This window comes from Phacochoerus africanus, chromosome 2, assembly GCF_016906955.1.
Source record: "Phacochoerus africanus isolate WHEZ1 chromosome 2, ROS_Pafr_v1, whole genome shotgun sequence".
Classification (NCBI taxonomy): domain Eukaryota; kingdom Metazoa; phylum Chordata; class Mammalia; order Artiodactyla; family Suidae; genus Phacochoerus; species Phacochoerus africanus.
The window spans coordinates 208,123,457-208,144,118 of record NC_062545.1 but is presented as its reverse complement, the minus strand read 5'-3'; the positions used below and the strand labels follow the sequence as shown (position 1 = coordinate 208,144,118).

The window sequence follows — 20,662 nt, the reverse complement described above, 5'->3', positions numbered from 1 at the left end:
AAACAAAAAGATATGACAACAAGCATAAAAGGCCTCTGTCTCTCTCTCCTCTCAGGAGAATCAACAAGGGAGGGCCAGTGGGCATTCGCTTCAGTGTCAAAAGGGCTTCCAGAAAACACATTTTCTGTGGGGCAGGGAGGAAATGTGGCAGGTTTCCTACACACACACACACACACACACACACACACACACACACACACGTGCGCACGCGTTCTTTGTTTACTGAGGTCACCAAGACTGTGAGGGGTCAGACTTCTGAAAAGAAGACGGAAAAAGCTCCACATTGTAAATGGGAGCTATGGTTCAAAATAGCTGAGGCTGAAGTGGTGTGGAAAGCGGGTGTAAGTAGAGGGGCAAAGGAAGAAAGAGGCACAGAAATGATAACTTGAGAAAAGAGAGATGTGTTACCTAGAAAAGGGCTTATAGAGTCTGTGATGCTTCTTGCAAAGCCAGGGTCCATTTGAACTTTAATTTCAGTTTGAAACATCAAACACTCAGGTAGGCATTTGCCTGATAGGCACGATAAAAAGTCAGAACCTAAATAAACTAACTTCCATGCCAGCTCAAGTCTCTTTGGTGAAGCTGGCCACACGCCCAGAGCAGTTCTGAAGTGCATGTGTTTTGGTGGCTTCAGTCTAGCAGTGAAGGAATGAGGTAAAGGATCTGAACTCAAGGAGAAGCTGAAAAGAACAGAGAGAGGGACAGAGAGAGGCGTTCCCACCATGGCACAGTGGGTTAAGAATCAGACTGCAGCAGCTCAGGTTGCTGCAGAAACGAGGGTCCTATCCCAGGCCTGGCACAGCGGGTTAAAGGACCTGGTATTGCTGCTGGTGCCACTCCCTGGCTCAGGAACTTCCATATGCTGTGGGTGTGGCCATCAAATTTTTTAAAAAAGAAGTGAGAGACAGGATTGGTCTTAAAAAAAAAAAAATCAGAGAGAAGGTGAGAGACAACCCAAAACGAGCCCATCAGCAGATTCAGGGACGTGACTGGGTACAAGTTCTACTACATTCTAAGCCAAAGAAAAGCAGTAACAGAACTTCAGCCTCATTTCAGTGGTCAGACGATGCCAAAAAAGCAAGAGAAAAAATTACTCAAATAACACGAAGACTTCAGAAAGATCATCCAGTGAAATGAATCTTACAATAAGCCGGCCAGGGGCGCTTATGAGAAAGAGGAGATCAAGAAGTGAACTAATTACCGTAAAGGTCGAGATGTAAGGGAAGAGCAGTGTTGCAAGTAGTGAGTAGAAAAGCATTGAAAAAGCAGATGCACCAAGTCGCTGGAGGTGCAGGTAATTTCTGTCTTCACTTTTCAGGGTACAACTTAAATGGAAGACAACAGTCCAGGCCTAAGCCTTCCTAACCATGAACCCAAGGCAAAGACTCAGAGGGATATGTATAGAGAGAACTGAAAGCTAACAATAAAAACACCACTTCGGGATCAGTAGGGAGCTGATGCATCAAAACAGTACTTATCAGCCGCAAACACAGAATAACCGAAAATGTGCTCGTTCTCATAGAGGTCTTAGAGGAGCCAGGGTGTTGTTTTATTTATTTATTTTTATTTTTAAAATTTTTTTTGTCTTTTTAGGGCTGCACCCGAGGCACATGGAGGTTCCCAGGCTAGGGGTCAAATCGGAGCTACAGCTGCTGGCCTACGCCAGAGCCACTGTAACGCCGGATCTGAGCCAAGACTGCAACCTACTTACACCACAGCTCATGGCAAAGCCAGATCCTTAACCTACTGAGTGAGGCCAGGAATCGAACTGAACAGCTCATGGTTCCTAGTCGGATTCATTTCCGCTGCACCACCACAGGAAGTCCTGTTGTTGTTTTGGGGGTTTTTTGGTTTTGGCCTCACAGAGGAATATGGAATTCCTGGGCCAAGAATCAGACCCAAGCCACTGTTGCAACCTAAGCTGCAGCTGTGGCAATGCCAGATCCTTAACCCACTGTGCCGGGCAGGGGATGGAACCTGCATCCCTGCTCTGCCAAGATGATGCCAATCCCGTTAGGCCATAGTGGGACCTCCACAGTATTGGTTTTTGTTTTTCAAGATAGTAGGAAGGTGAGAAGGATGGGAGAGATGCAACAGAACTGAGTAGGACAGAGGGCAGTCCCCTCGGAGTCAACCCAGATCAACGCACCACAGGATCAGGGTGAGAGAAGAGAGAAGAAGAAAGGGTTAAGGATGTAATTCAGCTACTCAACAGGTTGACAGACACAGAAGAAGGCAGGAGGTGGGGATGAAGGTGGGATGGAGTGGGGTGGGGAAGGCATGGTGTCAGAAGCTACCTAAGTGAGGTTCAGTCTCTTTCTGCCTCGGGAGCTGGTCCTCTTGGGTGAGCTAGGCCCCTAGGCTCTCTGACAGGAGCAGCCGCTGCAGGTACAATTTTCACAGCCACAAACAACAATAAAAATACCTTGTTCTTAAACTATGAAACGTGGGATAAAAGGTAAAAATCTCTCTTCCCTGGTGACACCCTGAGGAGCCTGATGGACCATGAATAATGCTAAAATTACACAAAATCTTTCTTCCAGAGCCTCCAAGAGCTTCACACATAATATTTATTAATTCCTCCATGAGACAAGTAAGGGCTGGGAAGGAAATTTCCACTGCACTCTTTTTATTCCTAAACAAGAAAACTGAGGCTTATCACTATGTTCTCCCCTCCACATTTGACAAGTTGGATGGAACTGAAATTAAGACAAAGTTATCTGAACTACCACGCTAGTGTTTTACTAGAAAAGCCTGCTACTATGTGACATATTTAACCCATTCTCCATTTCTTGTACCACATGGGGTTTTGCACCAAAGAAAATGATGATGAAGTTTATTTGCACCTATGCCATGGGTGGACTTTACACTCAAGAGAGAAAAGTACAGAACTAGATTATTTTCGACTGGTTTACAATCGGTCTTGTCATTCGGTATTCTAGAAACTGAATACCCCAGGTTGTTGCTCATGGGCATATACATCGCCACGTCTGATGACTGACATCCAGTGAAATTTTGAATTTATATATGAGTAAGTATGTGCCTAGGTAAACTTTCTTTCTGCCCTCAAGGCTCAACTCCAACTATCCTAAAGGCAGGTAATATGCAACGAGTACTGGCTTTAGAGTTAAAGCTGAATTTTAATCCTGGCTTCAGTACCTTGTGAAGCTGGGTCAGTTAGTTACCAATTCAGAGCTTTGTTTTCTTCCTTCCCCTTTGTTTTGTTTTGCATTTTTAGGGCCACATCCATGACATATGGAGGTTCCCAGGCTAGCAGCTGGATGGGAACTACAGCTGCTGGGTTACACCACTGCCAGCGCAACACAGGATCTGAGCTGCGTCTGTCACCTACACCACAGCTCACGGCAATGCCAGATCCGTAACCCACTGAGCAGAGCCAAGGATTGAACCTGCGTCCTAATGGATGCAAGTCAGATACACTTCCGCTGAGCAACGAGGGGAACTCCCAGAGCTTTGTTTTTCACATCCATATAACAGAAGTAATTATATTTACTGGGTAGGGTTCGCAAGCATGCAGGAGATGACACAGAAAAAGCCCCTAAGCATGCTGTAAGTACACAGTATAGGAGAAGGTCCTTCCCCATCTCCCCCTTCTGTACCCCATTCCCATCAGGGTTGAGAAATTTGAGATGGTAAAGGAAGGAATTTTGGGGATAGAAGCAAACCTTAAGTGTCAAAGGAATAACACAGGCAATGAGGGAACTAAAAATTATACTTATTCAATTAGTCTCAATTAGGGGCCAGCTCCATCAACTTGTAGAAGGCTTCCTAGAAGGCTGTGTTGAGGAAGAGTAGCTCTGTCTAGGCTCTGGGAGACTGACCACTGAAGTCTTCACTGGGAGAAGACATGAGATGGGACATATTCCACTCTCTGCCACTCCTGCCCCAACCAAGGCCTTCAAGATGAAAACAGGGCAATTTTCTGAGTTCTCTTTCATGCTACTAGCTTGATCTAGGAATCAAAAACAGTTTCCAAAATACACTACTATATATAAAAAAGATAAACAAGGACCTACTGTATTGCACAAGGAACTATATTCAGTACTTTGTAATAACCTGTAATGCAAAAGAATATGAAAAAGAGTGTGTGTATAGAACTTAATCACTTTGCTCTTCACCTGAACACTGCAAATTAACTATACATCAATTTAAAAATAAAACAAAAAAAAAAATAAGGAATTTCCAGGGAACTCAGGTGAATAAAGTCCAAAGGAAACCCCCCCCCCCTTTTCTCTTTGTGCTGCCTTGTGGCATATGGAGTTTCCGGGCAGGGATCAGATCCAAGCCGCAACTGCAACCTACGTCACAGCTGCGGCAACGCTGGATCCTTAGGCCACTGTGCCCAGCCAGGGTTTGAATGAGCATCTCAGCACTCCCAAGACACTGCTGATCCTCTTGTGCCACAGTGAAACTGCAACCCTACCCTTTTGAAAAAAGAAAACCTGAAACAAAACAGCAAACAGACAGCCAACCAACAATCTATGTCTATGTCAGTGGTTCAAGGTGTACTCTCAGCCAAGGAACATTATCATCTGCTGGGGGCTAGTTTGAAAGGCATTTGCAGCACCTCCTAAGACCAAAGGTGACAGACCCCCTGCAGGGTAGAGCCCAGTCAGCAGTTTTTATAAGCTCTCCAGATGCAGATGAGCATTAAAGTTTGTGAACCACTGGCCTAAATTTGAAAAGCAGAAAAAGAACCGGTAACACAAAAACTCTCTATATAACTTAGTTTTAGAAGAGATAAGTCTTAAAAAACAAACAGATAAACAAACAAAAAACCCTAGGGAAGAAGGAAGAAGCACACACCAGGGCATAAGATCCAGGAACCCCCAAATTTCGTTCCATGAAAGAGAGACAGGAGGTCAGGAAAGAAGACTTCCTGTGAGAGAAAGCAGAGAGATCTGGCCACTTCAGGAGCAGTGGTGTGGGCAACTCCACGGATGCCGCAAACATCTTAAATAATCTGGGACAGACAGCAGCTTTAGCTTTTAAACTAAAAAGCACTTTATTTATATTTTTTGCTTTTTAGGGCCCTACTTGCAGCATATGGAAGTTACCAGTCTGGGGGCTGAATCAGAACTACAGCTGAGGCCTACACCATAGCCACAGCAACTCAGGATCTGAGCCGCATCTTCGACGTACACCATAGCTCACGGCAACGCCGGATCCTTAACCCACTGAGTGAGGCCAGGCACTGAACCCATGTCCTCATGGATATTAGTGGGATTCGTTTCCGCTGAACCACGATGGGAACTCCCAGTAAAAAGCACTTTAAAATGACCATGTCACCTTGGCCTCTGTTGGTGGGTTTGCTCCATTCTGCTTCTTTCCCTGATTTGTTCACAGTGATCAAGAATGAGGATGTATCTAACACTCTCTAAGGAGAGGAAAGAGATGACTTTCAAGTAATCATCCCCCCAAATTTTTTTTGAGGGAGTGGCAGTTTTTTAGAAAGGAGTTCACTTCATAAAAAAAAGCAGGTGTATTTCACTTGATCTTACTCTTTCAGAGGCAGAAAATGGGACAAATCAATAGGGTTTGTTGTTTCTCTCCCTAAACTGCACAACACTGAAGGGAAAGGGTGATTGAAAAAGGTCTCTGTGAGAAAGCAGAAAAGGGAGTGTGAAGCATGAAACATGACAGAAGAATATATCTCAGGCTGGACAGAGAGAGAAAAATATCAGTCCCCCCAAAACTGAACACCTCATGTCACCCACTAAACCACCTGCATAAAACCTCATGTGGGGGAAAAAGTTTTAAGTTGCTATACACGGTTGAAGAGATAAAATCTAGTGCGCACTTAAACTAGGTTTAAGGCACAGTGATTGTAGGGAGATTCTGAATCCTCTGACTAGCCTCTTGCCCCATTTGATGTGGTTAAGACTTATTCCAAAGAGGCTGAAGTCAGGCCACAAATCTTACCAAAAGGCCTGAGACATTCCAGGCACTGTAAACAGGAGAGGAGGTCTTCAGCACACCGCCCAAGCCCATAGTACCGCATATGCTCAAGATCAATGAAGCAACAGGCTTCACTCTTGGCATGCAAAGCCTGAACACAGGTAATGTCAGGAGAAGAAAGGAAATGGAAAGGCAGATTCACTCCTGCTGTTCCCCACAGGACAAAATTTCCCAACTCAAACCTAAGTCATACTGGGCACTGCACAACTCCCCCTCCAGACTAAAAAGAGAAAATGCGCAAAAGCATAAAGGTCGTCTCTATGGAAGACTCACCCTTCCCCTACCCACCCCACCCCCTTCCCACCCCTTAATCAACTGGTGTGAGGTCCAGGGAAGATGAAAGCTGTATGGGGTAACGCTGTGCCTGTACCAGACACGTAAAAAGTAAAACGAAGCCTCTTCCACCATTGGCATCTCTTTGTTACTGAGGGTCCCAGGAAGTGGTGCGAAGATAAAGTAAAGGGGGTTTCCTTGTATTTTCCTTGGGAATTTTAAAAAATAAGGAAGTTTTTTTTATTTATTATTTTTTTAATGACAATGGTCATAAATAGCATTTATTTAAGCTTTAAATATTTCACATGTAATTATTTAATATTTGATTCTCCCAAAGTTTTTTTTCATTTTTTTATTACTCAAATGAATTTATCACATCTGTAGTTGTATAATGATCATCACAATCCAGTTTCACAGGATTTCCATCCCATAACCCAAGCACATTCCCCCACCCCCCAAACTGTCTCCTCCAGAGACCATAAGTTTTTCAATGTCTGTGAGTCAGCATCTGTTCTGCAAAGAAGTTCAGTCTGTCCTTTTTTCAGATTCCACATGTCAGTGAAAGCATTTGATGTTGGTGTCTCATTGTATGGCTGATTTCAGTTAGCATGATAGTTTCTAGGTCCATCCATGTTGCTAAAAATGCTGGTATTTCGTTCTTTTTGATGGCTGGGTAATATTCCATTGCGCATATGGACCACTTCTTCTTGATCCACTCCTCTGCTGATGGACATTTAGGTTGTTTCCATGTCTTGACTATTGAGTGTAGTGCTGCAATGAACATCAGAGTACATGTGTCTTTTCAAGTCCTGGTTTTCTCTGGATAGATGCCCAGGAATTGCTGGATTCCTGGGATTGCTGGATCAAATGGTAGTTCTGTTTTTAGTTTTCTGAGGAATCTCCATACTGCTTTCCACAGTGGTTGCACCAATTTACAATCCCATCAACAGTGTACTAGGGTTCCTTTTTCTCCACACCCTCTCCAGCACTTATTGTTTGTAGATTTGGATGATGGCCATTCTGGCTGGTGTAAGGTGGTACCTCAGAGTGGTTTTGATTTTCATTTCTCTAATAATGAGTGACGCTGAACATCTTTTCATGTGTTTCTCGGCCATCTGTATGTCTTCTTTAGAGAATTGTCTGTTTAGAGCTTCTGCTCATTTTTTGATGGGGTTATTTGTTTTTTTGGTATGGAGCTGCAGGTGATGTTTATAAATTTTGGAGATTAATCCCTTGTCAGTCGATTCATTTGCAAAGATTTTCTCCCATTCTGTGGGTTGTCTTTTTGTGTTGTTTAGGGTTTCCTTTGCTGTGCAGAAACTTTGAAGTTTGAGTAGGTCCCATTTGTTTATTTTTCTTTTTATTGTCAATACTCTGATAGGTGGATCTGAGAAGATGTTGCTGTCATTTATGTCAGAGAGTGTTTGGCCTATGTTTTCCTCTAGGAGTTTGATAGTGTCTGGTCTTATATCTAGATCTTTAATCCATTTGGAGTTTATTTTTGTGTATGGTGTTAGGGAGTGTTCTAATTTCATTCTTTTCCATGTGGCTGTCCAGTTTTCCCAGCACCACTTATTGAACAAGCTGTCCTTTATCCACTACAAGGATGTCCGCTCTCGCCACTACTCTTCAACATAGTTCTGGAAGTCCTAGCCACAGCAATCAGAGAAGTAAAAGAAATAAAAGGAATCCAAATTGGAAAGGAAGAAATAAAACTATCGCTATTTGCAGATGACATGATACTATACCTAGAGAATCCTAAAGACTCTACCAGAAAACTGTTAGAGCTTATCCACAAATTTGGCAAAGTTGCAGGATACGAAATCAATACACAGAAATCGATAGCGTTTCTATATACTAACAATGAAAAAGCAGAAAAGGAAATTAGGGAAGCAATCCCGTTTACCATCACATCCAAAAGAATAAAATACCTAGGAGTAAACCTACCTAAAGAAACAAAAGACCTGTACTCTGAAAACTACAAGCCACTGATGAAAGAAATCAAAGATGACACAAATAGATGGAAAGATATACCATGCTCATGGATTGGAAGAGCTAATATTATCAAAATGACTATACTACCCAAGGCAATCTACAGATTCAATGCAATCCCTATCAAATTACCAAGGATATTTTTCACAGAACTTGAACAAAATATTTTAAAGTTTGTTTGGAAGTACAAAAGACCCAGAATAGCAAAAGACATCCTGAAAAAGAAAAATGGAGCTGGAGGAATCAGGATCCAGGACTTCAGACTATACTACAAAGCAACAGTCGTCAAAACAGCATGGTACTGGCACAAAGACAGACATATAGATCAGTGGAACAGGATAGAAAGCCCAGAATTAAACCCATGCACTTACAGCCAACTAATCTATGACAAAGGAAGCAAGACTATACAATGGAGAAAGGACAGCTTGTTCAATGAGGAAGTTTTTTAAACTGAACATACTTTACTCTTGAAATCTAGTGGCTTCAGAATCCAAAAGAAGAGGATGTTTTATAAATGATGAAAAACATGGCTATTTGTTGTTGTTGGTCTTTTTAGTGGCGCACCCACAGCATATGGAGCTTCCCAGGTTAGGAGTCAAATCAGAACTACAGCTGCTGGCCTACACCATAGCAACACCAGATCCTTAACCCACTGAGCAAGACCAGGGATTGAATCTGCATCCTCATGGATGCCAGTCAGATTTGTTTCCACTGAGCCATGACAGGAACTCCTCATTTTGTATGTTTTTGGGGTAAGTACCCTCGGATGAAGATAGAGCTATTTATATCAAAGACATACCTAATGATAAGAGATGCTATAAAGTACCATTTTCTCTCTACATGCCTTTCTTTTAGTGACATGATGGTTTCATCTGCCACCTGCATGAGAACAGTGCTCATGCTCCCCAATACCTATGCCTTTTCTCTCCTTTGAATTTTAGTCCCATACTTTCAAGCTCCCACTATCAACATCCTAGGGTCCAGTTAACACCTCAGACCAAACAAGCAAAGAATATTGGATGGTTCACTGCTATCCTTTCTTTACTACAGCTCTAACCTGACTTGGCCTTTCTTTTTTTTTTGGAATGTTATAGCCATAATTCCATTAACAAAGACTCAGAGGGAGTTCCCATCGTGGCGCAGTGGTTAACGAATCCGACTAGGAACCATGAAGTTGCGGGTTCGGTCCCTGCCCTTGCTCAGTGGGTTAAGGATCCAGCGTTGCCGTGAGCTGTGGTGTAGGTTGCAGACGAGGCTCAGATCCCGCGTTGCTGTGGCTCTGGCGTAGGCCGGTGGCTACAGCTCCGATTCGACCCCTAGCCTGGGAACCTCCATATGCTGCGGGAGCAGCCCAAGAAATAGCAACAACAACAAAAGACAAAAAAAAGACTCAGAACCACAGATCATGATTAAAAGCCTTCTCCTTATGACCCAAACCCAGGAAATTCTGAAAGTCTGTCCATTTTGCCCTTCTAATCCCCTTGGCTGTCCTCCCACACACCTTCCGGATCATTTCTCTCCTTTAGGTCATTTCTAACAACAGCATGCTCAGACCTTTGCCATAACCCTTAGGTGACGGATAATCCCAAATTTATCATTTCACAGTCATCAACCAGGGCCATATACTACCTCTTCAACTGTCAAATGTACTCTCCTAGATGATGTCGAGAGTTCTCCGCAAATCACCAATTAAGAAGTTCCTTCCAGGCCCAGCTTTGCCCTGCTCCTCCAGCTTCATCTCTCCTCCTCCTCCATGAAAGCTTAATAAATAGACAGTCTAATTAATTAGACTACTTCATGTCTCCTGCTTACTGCTTTGGGCTTTCCCAATTTGACACAGTTCTCCTACGGTTCTTTTTGGAATACCCTCCCCCTGCCTGATACATTTGAACATCTCTGTATTTCTAAATTCCACTTCTTCCACAAAATGTCTCTATACCCCCAGGCCGAAGGGATGATCCTCTCTCCAGTTTTCTACCACCCTTAGGACCCTTAGCACTACACAACTGTGGATTTTAACCACACTTCAGGTTTTTCCCCTTTAAGGGCACGAACTAACTTACTGCTCTTTGCTCTCCCCCATAGCACCTACTACACAGCTTCACACGCAGCAGGTACTCCACAAAGGCATGCACAATAATAAATAAATAAATCCTTTAAAATTCATAGTGGCACCAGTGACCCAACGTTAGAAATTGAGTGATTTTTAACTATATCATTCATTCTCCCTGATCCTCGACAAATACCCTGAAGGCAGCTAGGGGGTTAATAATTCTTATTTTATAAAAATTCAAGATGCAAGGAGGTTACTATTTATGCACAGAACAGTCTTCTGAGTATAATTTAGCTTGAAAAGGTTCGGTAACTAATTCAATGTCACTCTGTTGATCTGTGATGTATTTCTGCTGAAATGTTAACTTATGCTAACTTTCCTTCTGGCTTACTTCAGGATACCTCTAGAACCTTATTCCATCAAAACAATCTTTTACAGATGAGAATTTGCACAATATAAGTTTCAGAGGTCTTTCTCTGCCCAAGTGGTTAATACATGCTAAAATCTAAAGTATAAAATGATAAACTATAACAGCACTTTTTTGTTGTTGTTGTCGTCATTTAATAGTTGCACCTGCAACATATGGAAGTTCCTCAGCCAGAGACTGAAACTTAGCAACAGGGAGTCCCCGCTGTGGCTCAGCAGGTTAAGAACCCGAGTAGTATCCAGGAGGACGCAGGTTCGATCCCTGACCTCACTCAGTGGGGTAAAGATCTGGTGTTGCTGTGAGATGCGGCTCAGATCTGGTGATATTGTGGCTGTGGGGTAGACCAATTTCCATATCCCATTGGTGCGGCCCCTAAAATACAACGAAACAAAGAAAGAGGAGGGGGGGAGGGAGAGAGGGTGAGAGGGAGGGAGGAAGGAAGGAAGAATGGGGGTAGGAAGGAGGGAGAGAAGGAAGGAAGGAAGGAAGGAACGAAGGAAGGAAGGAAGGAAGGAAGGAACAAATGAACAAACGAACCAAGCAGCAGTTTTGACCTATGCTATAGCCATGGCAATACCGGGTCCTTTAACCCAATGTGCCAGGCCAGGGATCTAACCCACACCTCAGAGTTCCTGTCGTGGCTCAGTGGTTAATGAATCTGACTAGGAAGTACGAGGTTGCGGGTTCGATCCCTGGCCTTGCTCAGTGGGTTAAGGATCCAGGGCTGCCATGAGCTGTGGTGTAGGTCATAGATGAGGCTCAGATCTAGTGTTGCTGTGGCTAGGCGGCTACAGCTCCAATTGGACCCCTAGCCTGGGAACCTCCTCCATACGCTGTGGGCGAGGCCCTAGAAAAGACAAAAAAGAAAAAAAAAACAACAACAAACCCACACTTCCACAGCAACCCGAGCCACTACAGTCTTAACCCACTATACCACAGCAGCAACACCTATACAGCCTCTTAGTTTAAAATTCACTAGGTTTTGGAGTGGGGGAAGGTATGAAAACCTTTTATAAGCAGCTCTTTAAAAAAGTATTGATTGACAAATACCTGGAAAGAAAGTAATCAACCCATTATATTGACCTGAAATGAGAAGATATTTCTAAGGTACTATGAAAGCAGCATACAAACAACTAGGTGTAAATTTCCAGTCCTACTCAGTTTCTCCTTTGTTTTGAGTCAGGAGTAGGCAAATGCTACCCTGCTGCCTACTTTTGTAAATAAAGGTTTATTGAAAGACAGCTATGCCTATTCCTTTACATATATGGTCTAGGGCTATTTGCGGCCACCAAGACATAACTAAATAGTTGCTACAGAAATCACATGGTTACTTACAGCATTTACTATCTGGGCCTTTTATATAAAGGTTTGCCAACCACTGTTTTCAACTGTACAAAATTATACTTCTTTTCCCAAGATCAACACATTAAAGAATTCACCTTTAGGAAAAAAGAATACAAGTACAAACAAGAATATTCATATTGAAACACCACTCTTTGTAGACGACAAGAGCTGGCAACAAACTCAATATCCACATCAAGGGCTCACTAAATAAATTATGGTAAAATGATATATTAAAAATCCACTAAAAATCATGACGTGTATCTTTACTTATAGACACGGAAAGATATCTATGACAAGATGGAGTTTTTTTAAAAAGGAAGTCACCCATCCATTGACCTTTTATGTAACTACCATCTATCCATATACACACGTAAACGAAGAAAGATGACTACAAAGGTGTTAATAAAATGGTTCTTTGGTGGCAGCCTTTCTGGCAGTGTTTATTCTCTTTAAAGTTTTCTTTTTCTTTTTTAATTCTTTTGCTTTTTAGGGCTGCACCCACAGCATATGTCAATTCTTGGTCTAGGGGTTGAATCAGCCTAAACCACAGTCACAGCAATGCGGGATCCAAGCCACGTCTATGACCTACACCACGGCTTACAGAAACTCCAGACCGCTGACCCACTGAGCAAGGCCAGGGATAGAACCCGCATCCTTATGGATACTAGTCAGATTTGTTTCTATTATGCCACAATGGAAACTCCTTTAAAGTTTTCTTAATGAGATCTTTACAATGAAGGTGTACCCTTTATAAAAGCTGTAAAGAAAATTTTTTTAACTTTTAAAATAACAGTTTTAAAGTTTAGGTTCTGCATTGGGTTTTTCAGAAAAAAAAGGCTTTTTTTGGTTTTTTTTGTTTGCGGAGCATTTTTATTTTGGTTGTTGTCATTTCTAATTTTCCTTTTACTCTGTTTTAAAGACAGAAAGGCTCTTAGACTTACCAATAACCTGCATATCTATGAGCTGGCATCCCCACTGTATGTGGCAACCTCCGTACCGAATTGGAACAGTCCCTTAGAAAAACACACATGGGTTAGGTGGAAGAGAGGAGGTTAAAAGAACAGTCCCTTGATGGAAATGCATTAATTCAATCTCTGCCTTGCTTCTGGGCTACCATAAAAAGGTTCATAAAGTACCCAAAAGCCACATAAGATTTTGGAATTATGCTGCTCAATGACTGATTCTCAGTGAAGAGTAAGAAAGGGGAAATTTTTCTCCACTCATTTTCAACAAAAGTAAGCTTCTGCAAGATTGGCACAAGTATTTTTTAAACTGGTAATTAAAAAGGCTAAGTGTGTTCATGAGACAATTATTAAGAACCAAATACCATCATTGATAAAGAGATGCTAAGTGTATACAGCTTGCAAATTAATGACAACAGGAACAACAGAAGAAACCAACACACCTCACCCTCTCTGTGCCAGATTTCACAGGTATCATTTCTGATGCTCATTTTATAAATAAAGTAACTGAGAATCCAAGTCGCATAAAGAAGATATAAATTCAAGTGCAGATACATCTGGCTTAAAACCTACAATCTTGACCCAGGCTCATAAAACTGAAATTATATTTCTAATGAAGTACTTATATAAAAATCTATACAAATTTAGCAGATGAAAAATCTTTAAATACCCAGTTTCTAAAGATATTACAAAATTATCATACCAATTAGTTTTTAAACAATTTATTTTAAACAGTGTATTTTTTAACATTATTTTCTCAGAGTTACATCTAACTATATCCTCCATCCTTACATTTATTCTTATATGCATGTGTGTATCTTTTACGGATATGCTATACCATTACCTAGAGCACAACTCTTCAATGTTGTCAAACTGAAGCAGAGTCTGTGTACATTTGTCAACAGACTCCAGTTAAACATAAAACGGTGACTTAGTTTTTTTACGCCTCATCCCATAGTAAAATTATTATACTGCTCTTGATTACAGAAAATCTGTGCTCTGAAAATCAACATGTACTAAGCTGTACAATGATTTAACCAATTTTTTTTTTTACATTGGTATTTACCCAATACTGTTTTTCTCTTAGACATATTCTCTTTTAAAATTAGGCACAGATTAGGCTTTCCTGTGAATTCCCCATAATTACACCTTCAAGCTCAAGATAATAAGCGAACCCTGTAACTCCCAGACTGGGAAACTAAGGTTTTGCTCTGCTTCCTTTTTGGAGGGTATGGAAGCATTAGACTATGGTTTTCTAAGTAGGTGTTCCATGGATCCCTGGCAGAAGCCTACAAGACAGGACCAAGATAGGGTGGCTGGACCCCTTTCATCTCCAGCAGCTCTGATTTTTATCAGTTCTGCACATTGGCTTCCTTGTAAAATTTACTTTGAAAGGAGAAACAAAAAAAACCGGCAGGTTCAACCATTAACTTTTATTCTTTTTTTCTTTTAATAGCTGGCTTAAGTTATAGATGGATGAAGAATGTGGTAGAGGAAAAAGCAAGGCTTCGGGATCAAACTTGCTGGATACAGATTTTAGACAGTAAAATGAAAGTAACAGTACCTGTCCTAAGTGCTTTTGCAATAACTAAGATAAAGTGGATACCACCCCTAACACATTATGTGAGCTTAGAGGTAGCTACAAAATGATTAGTTTTTAATCCTCATTCTTTTACTCTTACTAACAGGTGAAAGAAAATGCTAAGCTAAATATTTATTTTACATCAGTATGCTCACACTAGTGTTGGCTAAAAGAAAACTAGATGTTAGGCAAAAAAACAATGCTAATCAAAGACTATCTATAACAATATTAATGTACTACACAAAAGAACATAATTACTTTGATAAAAACATAATCCAGGATTGCAAAACAATATAAGAAGCCCCCCCCCACAAAAAAATAAGTAAAAGAAGCCCATTTTGCTCAACAAATAGTTCCCAAAGCCTTAATGAAATGTCAGGCATTGTGTAAGACTGTCAATGAATATAAAATTTTGCCCAGGAGTTCCCTGGTGGCTCAGCGGGTTAAGGATCCTGCATTGTCACTGCTGTGGTGCAGGTTCGATCCCAGGCCTGGGGCCACAAACTGAGAGTGTGGCCAAAAATTCAATCAATAAATAATAAAATTAAAATTTGCCCAGATATACATGAGTGTTGCTTGCTGCTACTTTTAATTCTACTAAAACGTGTAAATACTATTTGCTTTAGTGTAACATTAACTCCGTGAACACAAGTAAACACTCACAAAGCTAGGGAACCTGTGTAATGGAACTTCTAGCTCTATTATCAAGTGCAAATGATGATGAGTATAATAAAGCAGGAAGGTCTGATGAAAGCAAATGATTAGAACTGATGATACAAAGGTAAACAGAGCTCAATAGATTCTGCCAACTTGGCTTCTAGTCTACTGTTAGCCATAACTGATATCTCAGAAATAATAGCATCACTCTGACATCCAGGAAGGCCATCCCAGTGAGAATTCTGCAGAGTAGCAAAAACACAAGACTAATGGATAACACAAGAGAGTCTCAAAGAAAGAGAGAAGGAAACAAAGTCGTCTGCCAATGCCTAGTTATCTCCTTTCCTACAGGTAACTGGAGAAATTAAAATATGTTATTTATATTTACCTTTTTCTTTCCAAAATTTGAAGCTTCCCAAGGGAAGCCTAACATGGGGCAAGCTAAAAGGACAGGATCTACTGAATTCCTACCATGTACCTAAGCTACGTGAGTATTGTCTCATTTCATCTTCCTGACAAATTCTCAATCTAAGTGTTCTTTTCCCTTTTTTAAAATTGAAGAAAATAAAGTTTAGGGATAAAGTCACTCATCCAAGGTCACAAGACTAATAGGTAGTAAGAGAATCTGAACTCAGGACCAACCATTTAACTCCTTTACAGCGCCCTAATCCCTGTCAGATTTCTGCCATGTCAAACACAAATGGCTGGTTCAATGGAAAGAGACAATACTCTCTTGTATTAAGTATTAATATTTTAAAGAAAAAAATCCAAAATCAACTTTAATTTTCTTATTAAGAATACATGATAATGGAGTATTCCCACTCTTTCCCCTCCTGGATTATAAAAAGAAAATTTTAATAAACTGGAAAGCACTGAATATAAACACAACATCCTTTATATTAAAAAAGTGCTGGAGTTCCCATTGTGGCTCAGCAGTAGCAAACCTGACTAGTATTCATTAGAAGATGGGTTTGACCCCTGGCCCCACTCAGTGAGTTCAAGATCCAGCATTACCATCAGCTGTGGTATATAGGGCAAGGATCTGGCATTGCTATGGCTGTGTTGCAGGCCAGCAGCTGCAGCTCTAACTGGACCCCTGGCCTGGAAAGTTCCATATACCGCAAGTGAGGCCCTAAAAAGCAAAAAAAAAACAAAAAACAAAAACAAACAACAAAAAAACCCACTGCTTCCATGATCAGGATAACACTTTTAGATAATTTAAGTGTACATGATAGATTTTTTCTTAATTTGCACATAAAAATATTCAACACTGCTAATTATTAAAGAAATGCACATTAAAAATTACCATGTGGTATTACCTCACTCCAGTAAGAATGGTCATCGTTAAAAAAGTCTACAAATAATAAATACTGAGTAGGGGTGTGGAGAAAAGGGAACCCTCCGATATTGTTGGTGGGAATGTAAACTGGTGCAGCCATTATAGAGAATAGCATGGAGGTTCCTTTAAAAACTAACTATAGAACTAATACATGATCCTGGAACCCCACTCCTAGGCATCAATCTAGAAAAAAGGGAACTCTAATTTGAAAAGATACATGCACCCCATTGTTCACTGCAGCACTATTTACAATAGCCAAGACATGGAATCAATGTAAATGTCCACCCACAGAGGAATGGATAAAGATGTGGTACATATATAAAATAGAATATTACTCAGCCATAAGAAAGAATGGAATAATTACCATTTGTAAGCAACATGGATGGACCTAGAGATTATCGTACTAGGTGAATTAAATCAGACAGAGAAAGACAAATATCACATGGTATCACTTAAATGTGGAATCTAAAAAAAAAAAAGATACAAATAAACTTACAAAACAGAAATATCCCCACAGACGCAGAAAACAAACTCATGGTTAGTAAGGGGAAATGAGGGGGAGGGATAAATTAGGAGACTTGGATTAATATATAGATACTACCATGTATAAAAAATAGATAACCAACAAGGACCTACTGCACAGGGAAATATACTCAATAATCTGTAATAACCAATACGGAAAAAGAATCTCAAGAGAATTTGTGTATACATAAATATACACAAACATATCTGAATTGCTGTGATGTACACCTGAAAACTGTAATTCAACTATACTTTAATGTTTTAAAAAAACAGCACAAAGTGATAAGCTTAATATTCCCCTGAAAAGTGTACCTTAAAATTTGGAACTGAAACCAAAATTTATCCAAAAAAAATCCTCCATGATCACTTTAGTACCTTCAATAGAATAAAAAGAACTGAGTATTCTCTAGAACGTAATGGAAAATAAGCTAATGAATTCACCTGAAATTTGAAGTGCCAAATCCATATATAAATCTTGATTTTGCTATAGAATTGACTGCTTGTTGGTTTAAGGCCTTCCATAAACAATGTGACTGCATCTGTTTATAAATAATAAACCATGTACAGACAGCACTAATCAGATTAAACTCAGGAGGTCTATCTTGACAAAACCATCATTTTATAGAAATACATAAATCATGTACCAAACACTCTATAAATAGGGCACACAGACAGGCTCACTCATAGTTTTTTTGGTAGGATATTCTTGGAAAAAAATTTATGTTACCTAAATTTTAAAAAATTATCAATGAAAAACTATCTTAACAACTCTAAAAAGTTTTTCCTTGCATGCCTTTAGCAGAACTAAGTGTGCACACTCAGGCACACACACACAACTCTATGTGTGTATATTATACATGCATTACTGAGTTAGAGAAAAGGCCACATAACAAGAACATGAAATCAAAGAACTAAGGGTTGAAAATAAAAGAGAAATAAGAAATACAAAATTAAAATTCAAACTATGATGATACCTTTACTTAGGTAACCATAAAATAAATCATATTCTCTTATTCATTGGGAAAAATATCAGATGTATGAATATTTATAAAGTCACAACGCAAAATCAGAAGGCTGTTCATTACAACCACATTTTAATCTATCATAAATTGAGTCAGATCAAATCATGAAGCAATCCTGGCTGTTTCAGGTAACAGGCACAATTACAACCAAAGTCAAATCATACACACCCTCAGTAACTAGAACCCTCAAACTGGAGCAGTGATGGTGAAGCCTAGGGAGAAGGCTAGAGTTTCCCCTGGAGGGGGACAGAGGTTAGGGCCACCTGCTAAATGGCTACATTTGAGACAGCTGCGAAACCTGAAAATGTCCTCAAACCCTGAAGCTGCTCACCTGGTGTCACAACAAAGTCCCTTTACAACACCCACAACCCAGATGACCTGCATCTTTCAAACTGCCCAATTTCCAGAATTCCTGATTTTAAATCATCCTGGAAACCTCTGGCTGCAGGGGAATTAGAATGATGAGGTTTTGCCCTTCTAAACGCAAGGGAGGATTTTTTTTTTTTTTTTTTTTTAAGTGCCATACTTTAAGTTTGTGCTGTTTCAGACTTGGACCTTCTGCATTCCAAAACTGTATCCCTCAAATATAAACCGTTATTACAGAGAAAAGAGTGCACAGACACACAGACACACACACAGCAGCCAGTGAGAAGGAATGAGGGAGTAGCGATGGTAACATACAGTACCATGAGCCGCAGTGGTGCAAGGTTAACAGATTCCTCCTGGCCTCCAGGCAGAGCAGACAGCAGAGCGCAGCCCTGGGAGGGGGGGACAGGGACCAGGCGGGGAGGAGGCCCTTGCTCGGGCAGTTTACACAAGAAGGCCGCTCAGCTCCTTTCTGGCGCATTCCTCCGCTCTATCTCCCAACCTCTTTGCGTGTGTCTTGTCGTATTTTCCTCAGCTGTTAATTGTCCAGGCGGCCAGACTTTAAACAGCCACAGTTTAGGAAAAAGCGAAACCCTTCTAAGTGACCATCACAGCAAATCAGCTTCACGCTGGTGGGTAAAATTTTCCAAGGGAAGTGTTCTTCTGATAGTTCCTGAGTCTCCAAGTCCCCCCGCCCCCACCCCCACCGCCGCCACACACACTCCCCTAGAGGGCTAAATGCACTGTGGCAATAAAACATTCATGCGACTTGGAATTTTAACACAATGCCATTTCCCTAGTTTAACCTGAAAGGAATGCACTAGTCACAACAGACTACATCATCCTGCCATAAAACCCTGCCAAGGAACCGCTTTTTTGGCGGTGCAGGGCCAGCTTTGACGGGAAAGGAGTACACAGACCCACACGCTGCGCACAGAGGGGCCACCTCTGCTTCCTTGGCCTGGTCCAGCAACACCCTGCTCTTGAACGTAACCCCTGACCCCTCGCATTGTGACTGGCTTTGCAATGCGTGTGTCACTCTGGAACTTGTGCAGAGCCACACACTGTGCAAGGCCGTTGGCGGCTCCCTCTCAACAGGACTTGGCCCAGCGCCAAAGGTTCTTTCTTCTTCTTACTACCATTGAAGGGCCCGTGTTCAAGCGTGGGGAGGCTTTTTCCTTGGGTTGTAGAGAGGTCTGTTCTTCTTCTTCCTTTGTTTGTTTGAGACTTTTTAAAAAGCAAACTTTGCATTTGCATTCATAATCAGGTTATGATTACTGACAAACTGGTTTGCTTTGGGGACTACTTATCAAAGCTGCCAGTTCTTCCGCATTGAAGTGACACTTAATTTAGACTTACAAAACGCAAAAACAGAAATAATTCTGATTTCTCGTGAGAATTTGAGAGAAAAACTCAAAAAAGTGTTAAACTTTAAAACATCTGCACGGAACCATTTCATGTGGCTAAAATCCTATCACACAGCAAAGGAACAGATCAGGTTTTTTTAAACCCTAGATATACTGATTCACTACTTGTGCAGAGACGTCTGCCCTACAAGGAACATAAGCCACAAACGAATAAAGAAGGAAAAATACAAATCCAAAAAATTAAAAATTAAAATCACGTTGAAAGTGTTTAAATGTTTTCATTTTTAACTCTGCTGTGATGCCAATTTGGCCCGTTATAGCCAATCACAACAGAACTGATTTTTATTAATTTTAAGAGTTATAAGGTACCCTAATTTTGCCCCCCAAACATCTATTTTCTTTCTCCTTGACTTCTCTCTCACTAACTAAAGTATGCCTTCCAGATTTTTTCTACTTTTCTGGTTATTCATTTTTTTCCCCTTTTCTGATCATTAACTATTTTCAAATGAGGCACATTCACTTTCAAACCTGCCCTACTATTTTGTCTTCTAATTCCTTCTCTCTGCTATAATCACAGGCAGTTCTAAGAAGCAGCAAGCCCCCCCTTCTGTCCCTAACCCTGAACTGTAGCCAGGTGAGCTGTGATTATCCCTGCAAAAGGCAGAAGGTGTTTCAGCTTTCATCTCCTAGAATGAGGCTACATCCTCTTCCAGTAACAAGTGAAGAACATCTTACTTCACCTTAGAGAATGCCCGAAAATACAAAAGGATGATCTCT

General features: G+C 40.9%; 1 protein-coding gene across 7 annotated transcripts in view; it reads right to left on the bottom strand.

The window, feature by feature from the left end:
* Window positions 1-20,662, bottom strand: part of BNC2 (basonuclin 2) — a 454,742-nt gene that overhangs the window by 271,041 nt on the left and 163,039 nt on the right. Inside the window, exon 1 of one of the 7 annotated variants that reach the window (XM_047767611.1) lies at window positions 18,839-19,200. The exons of the other annotated variants lie outside the window; for them this stretch is intronic. Within the exon in view, the coding sequence (XP_047623567.1) occupies window positions 18,839-18,841 (3 nt within the window). The 5' untranslated portion in view covers window positions 18,842-19,200. Of the gene's footprint in view, window positions 1-18,838; window positions 19,201-20,662 lie in introns of those variants that run through there. 7 annotated transcript variants of the gene reach the window in all.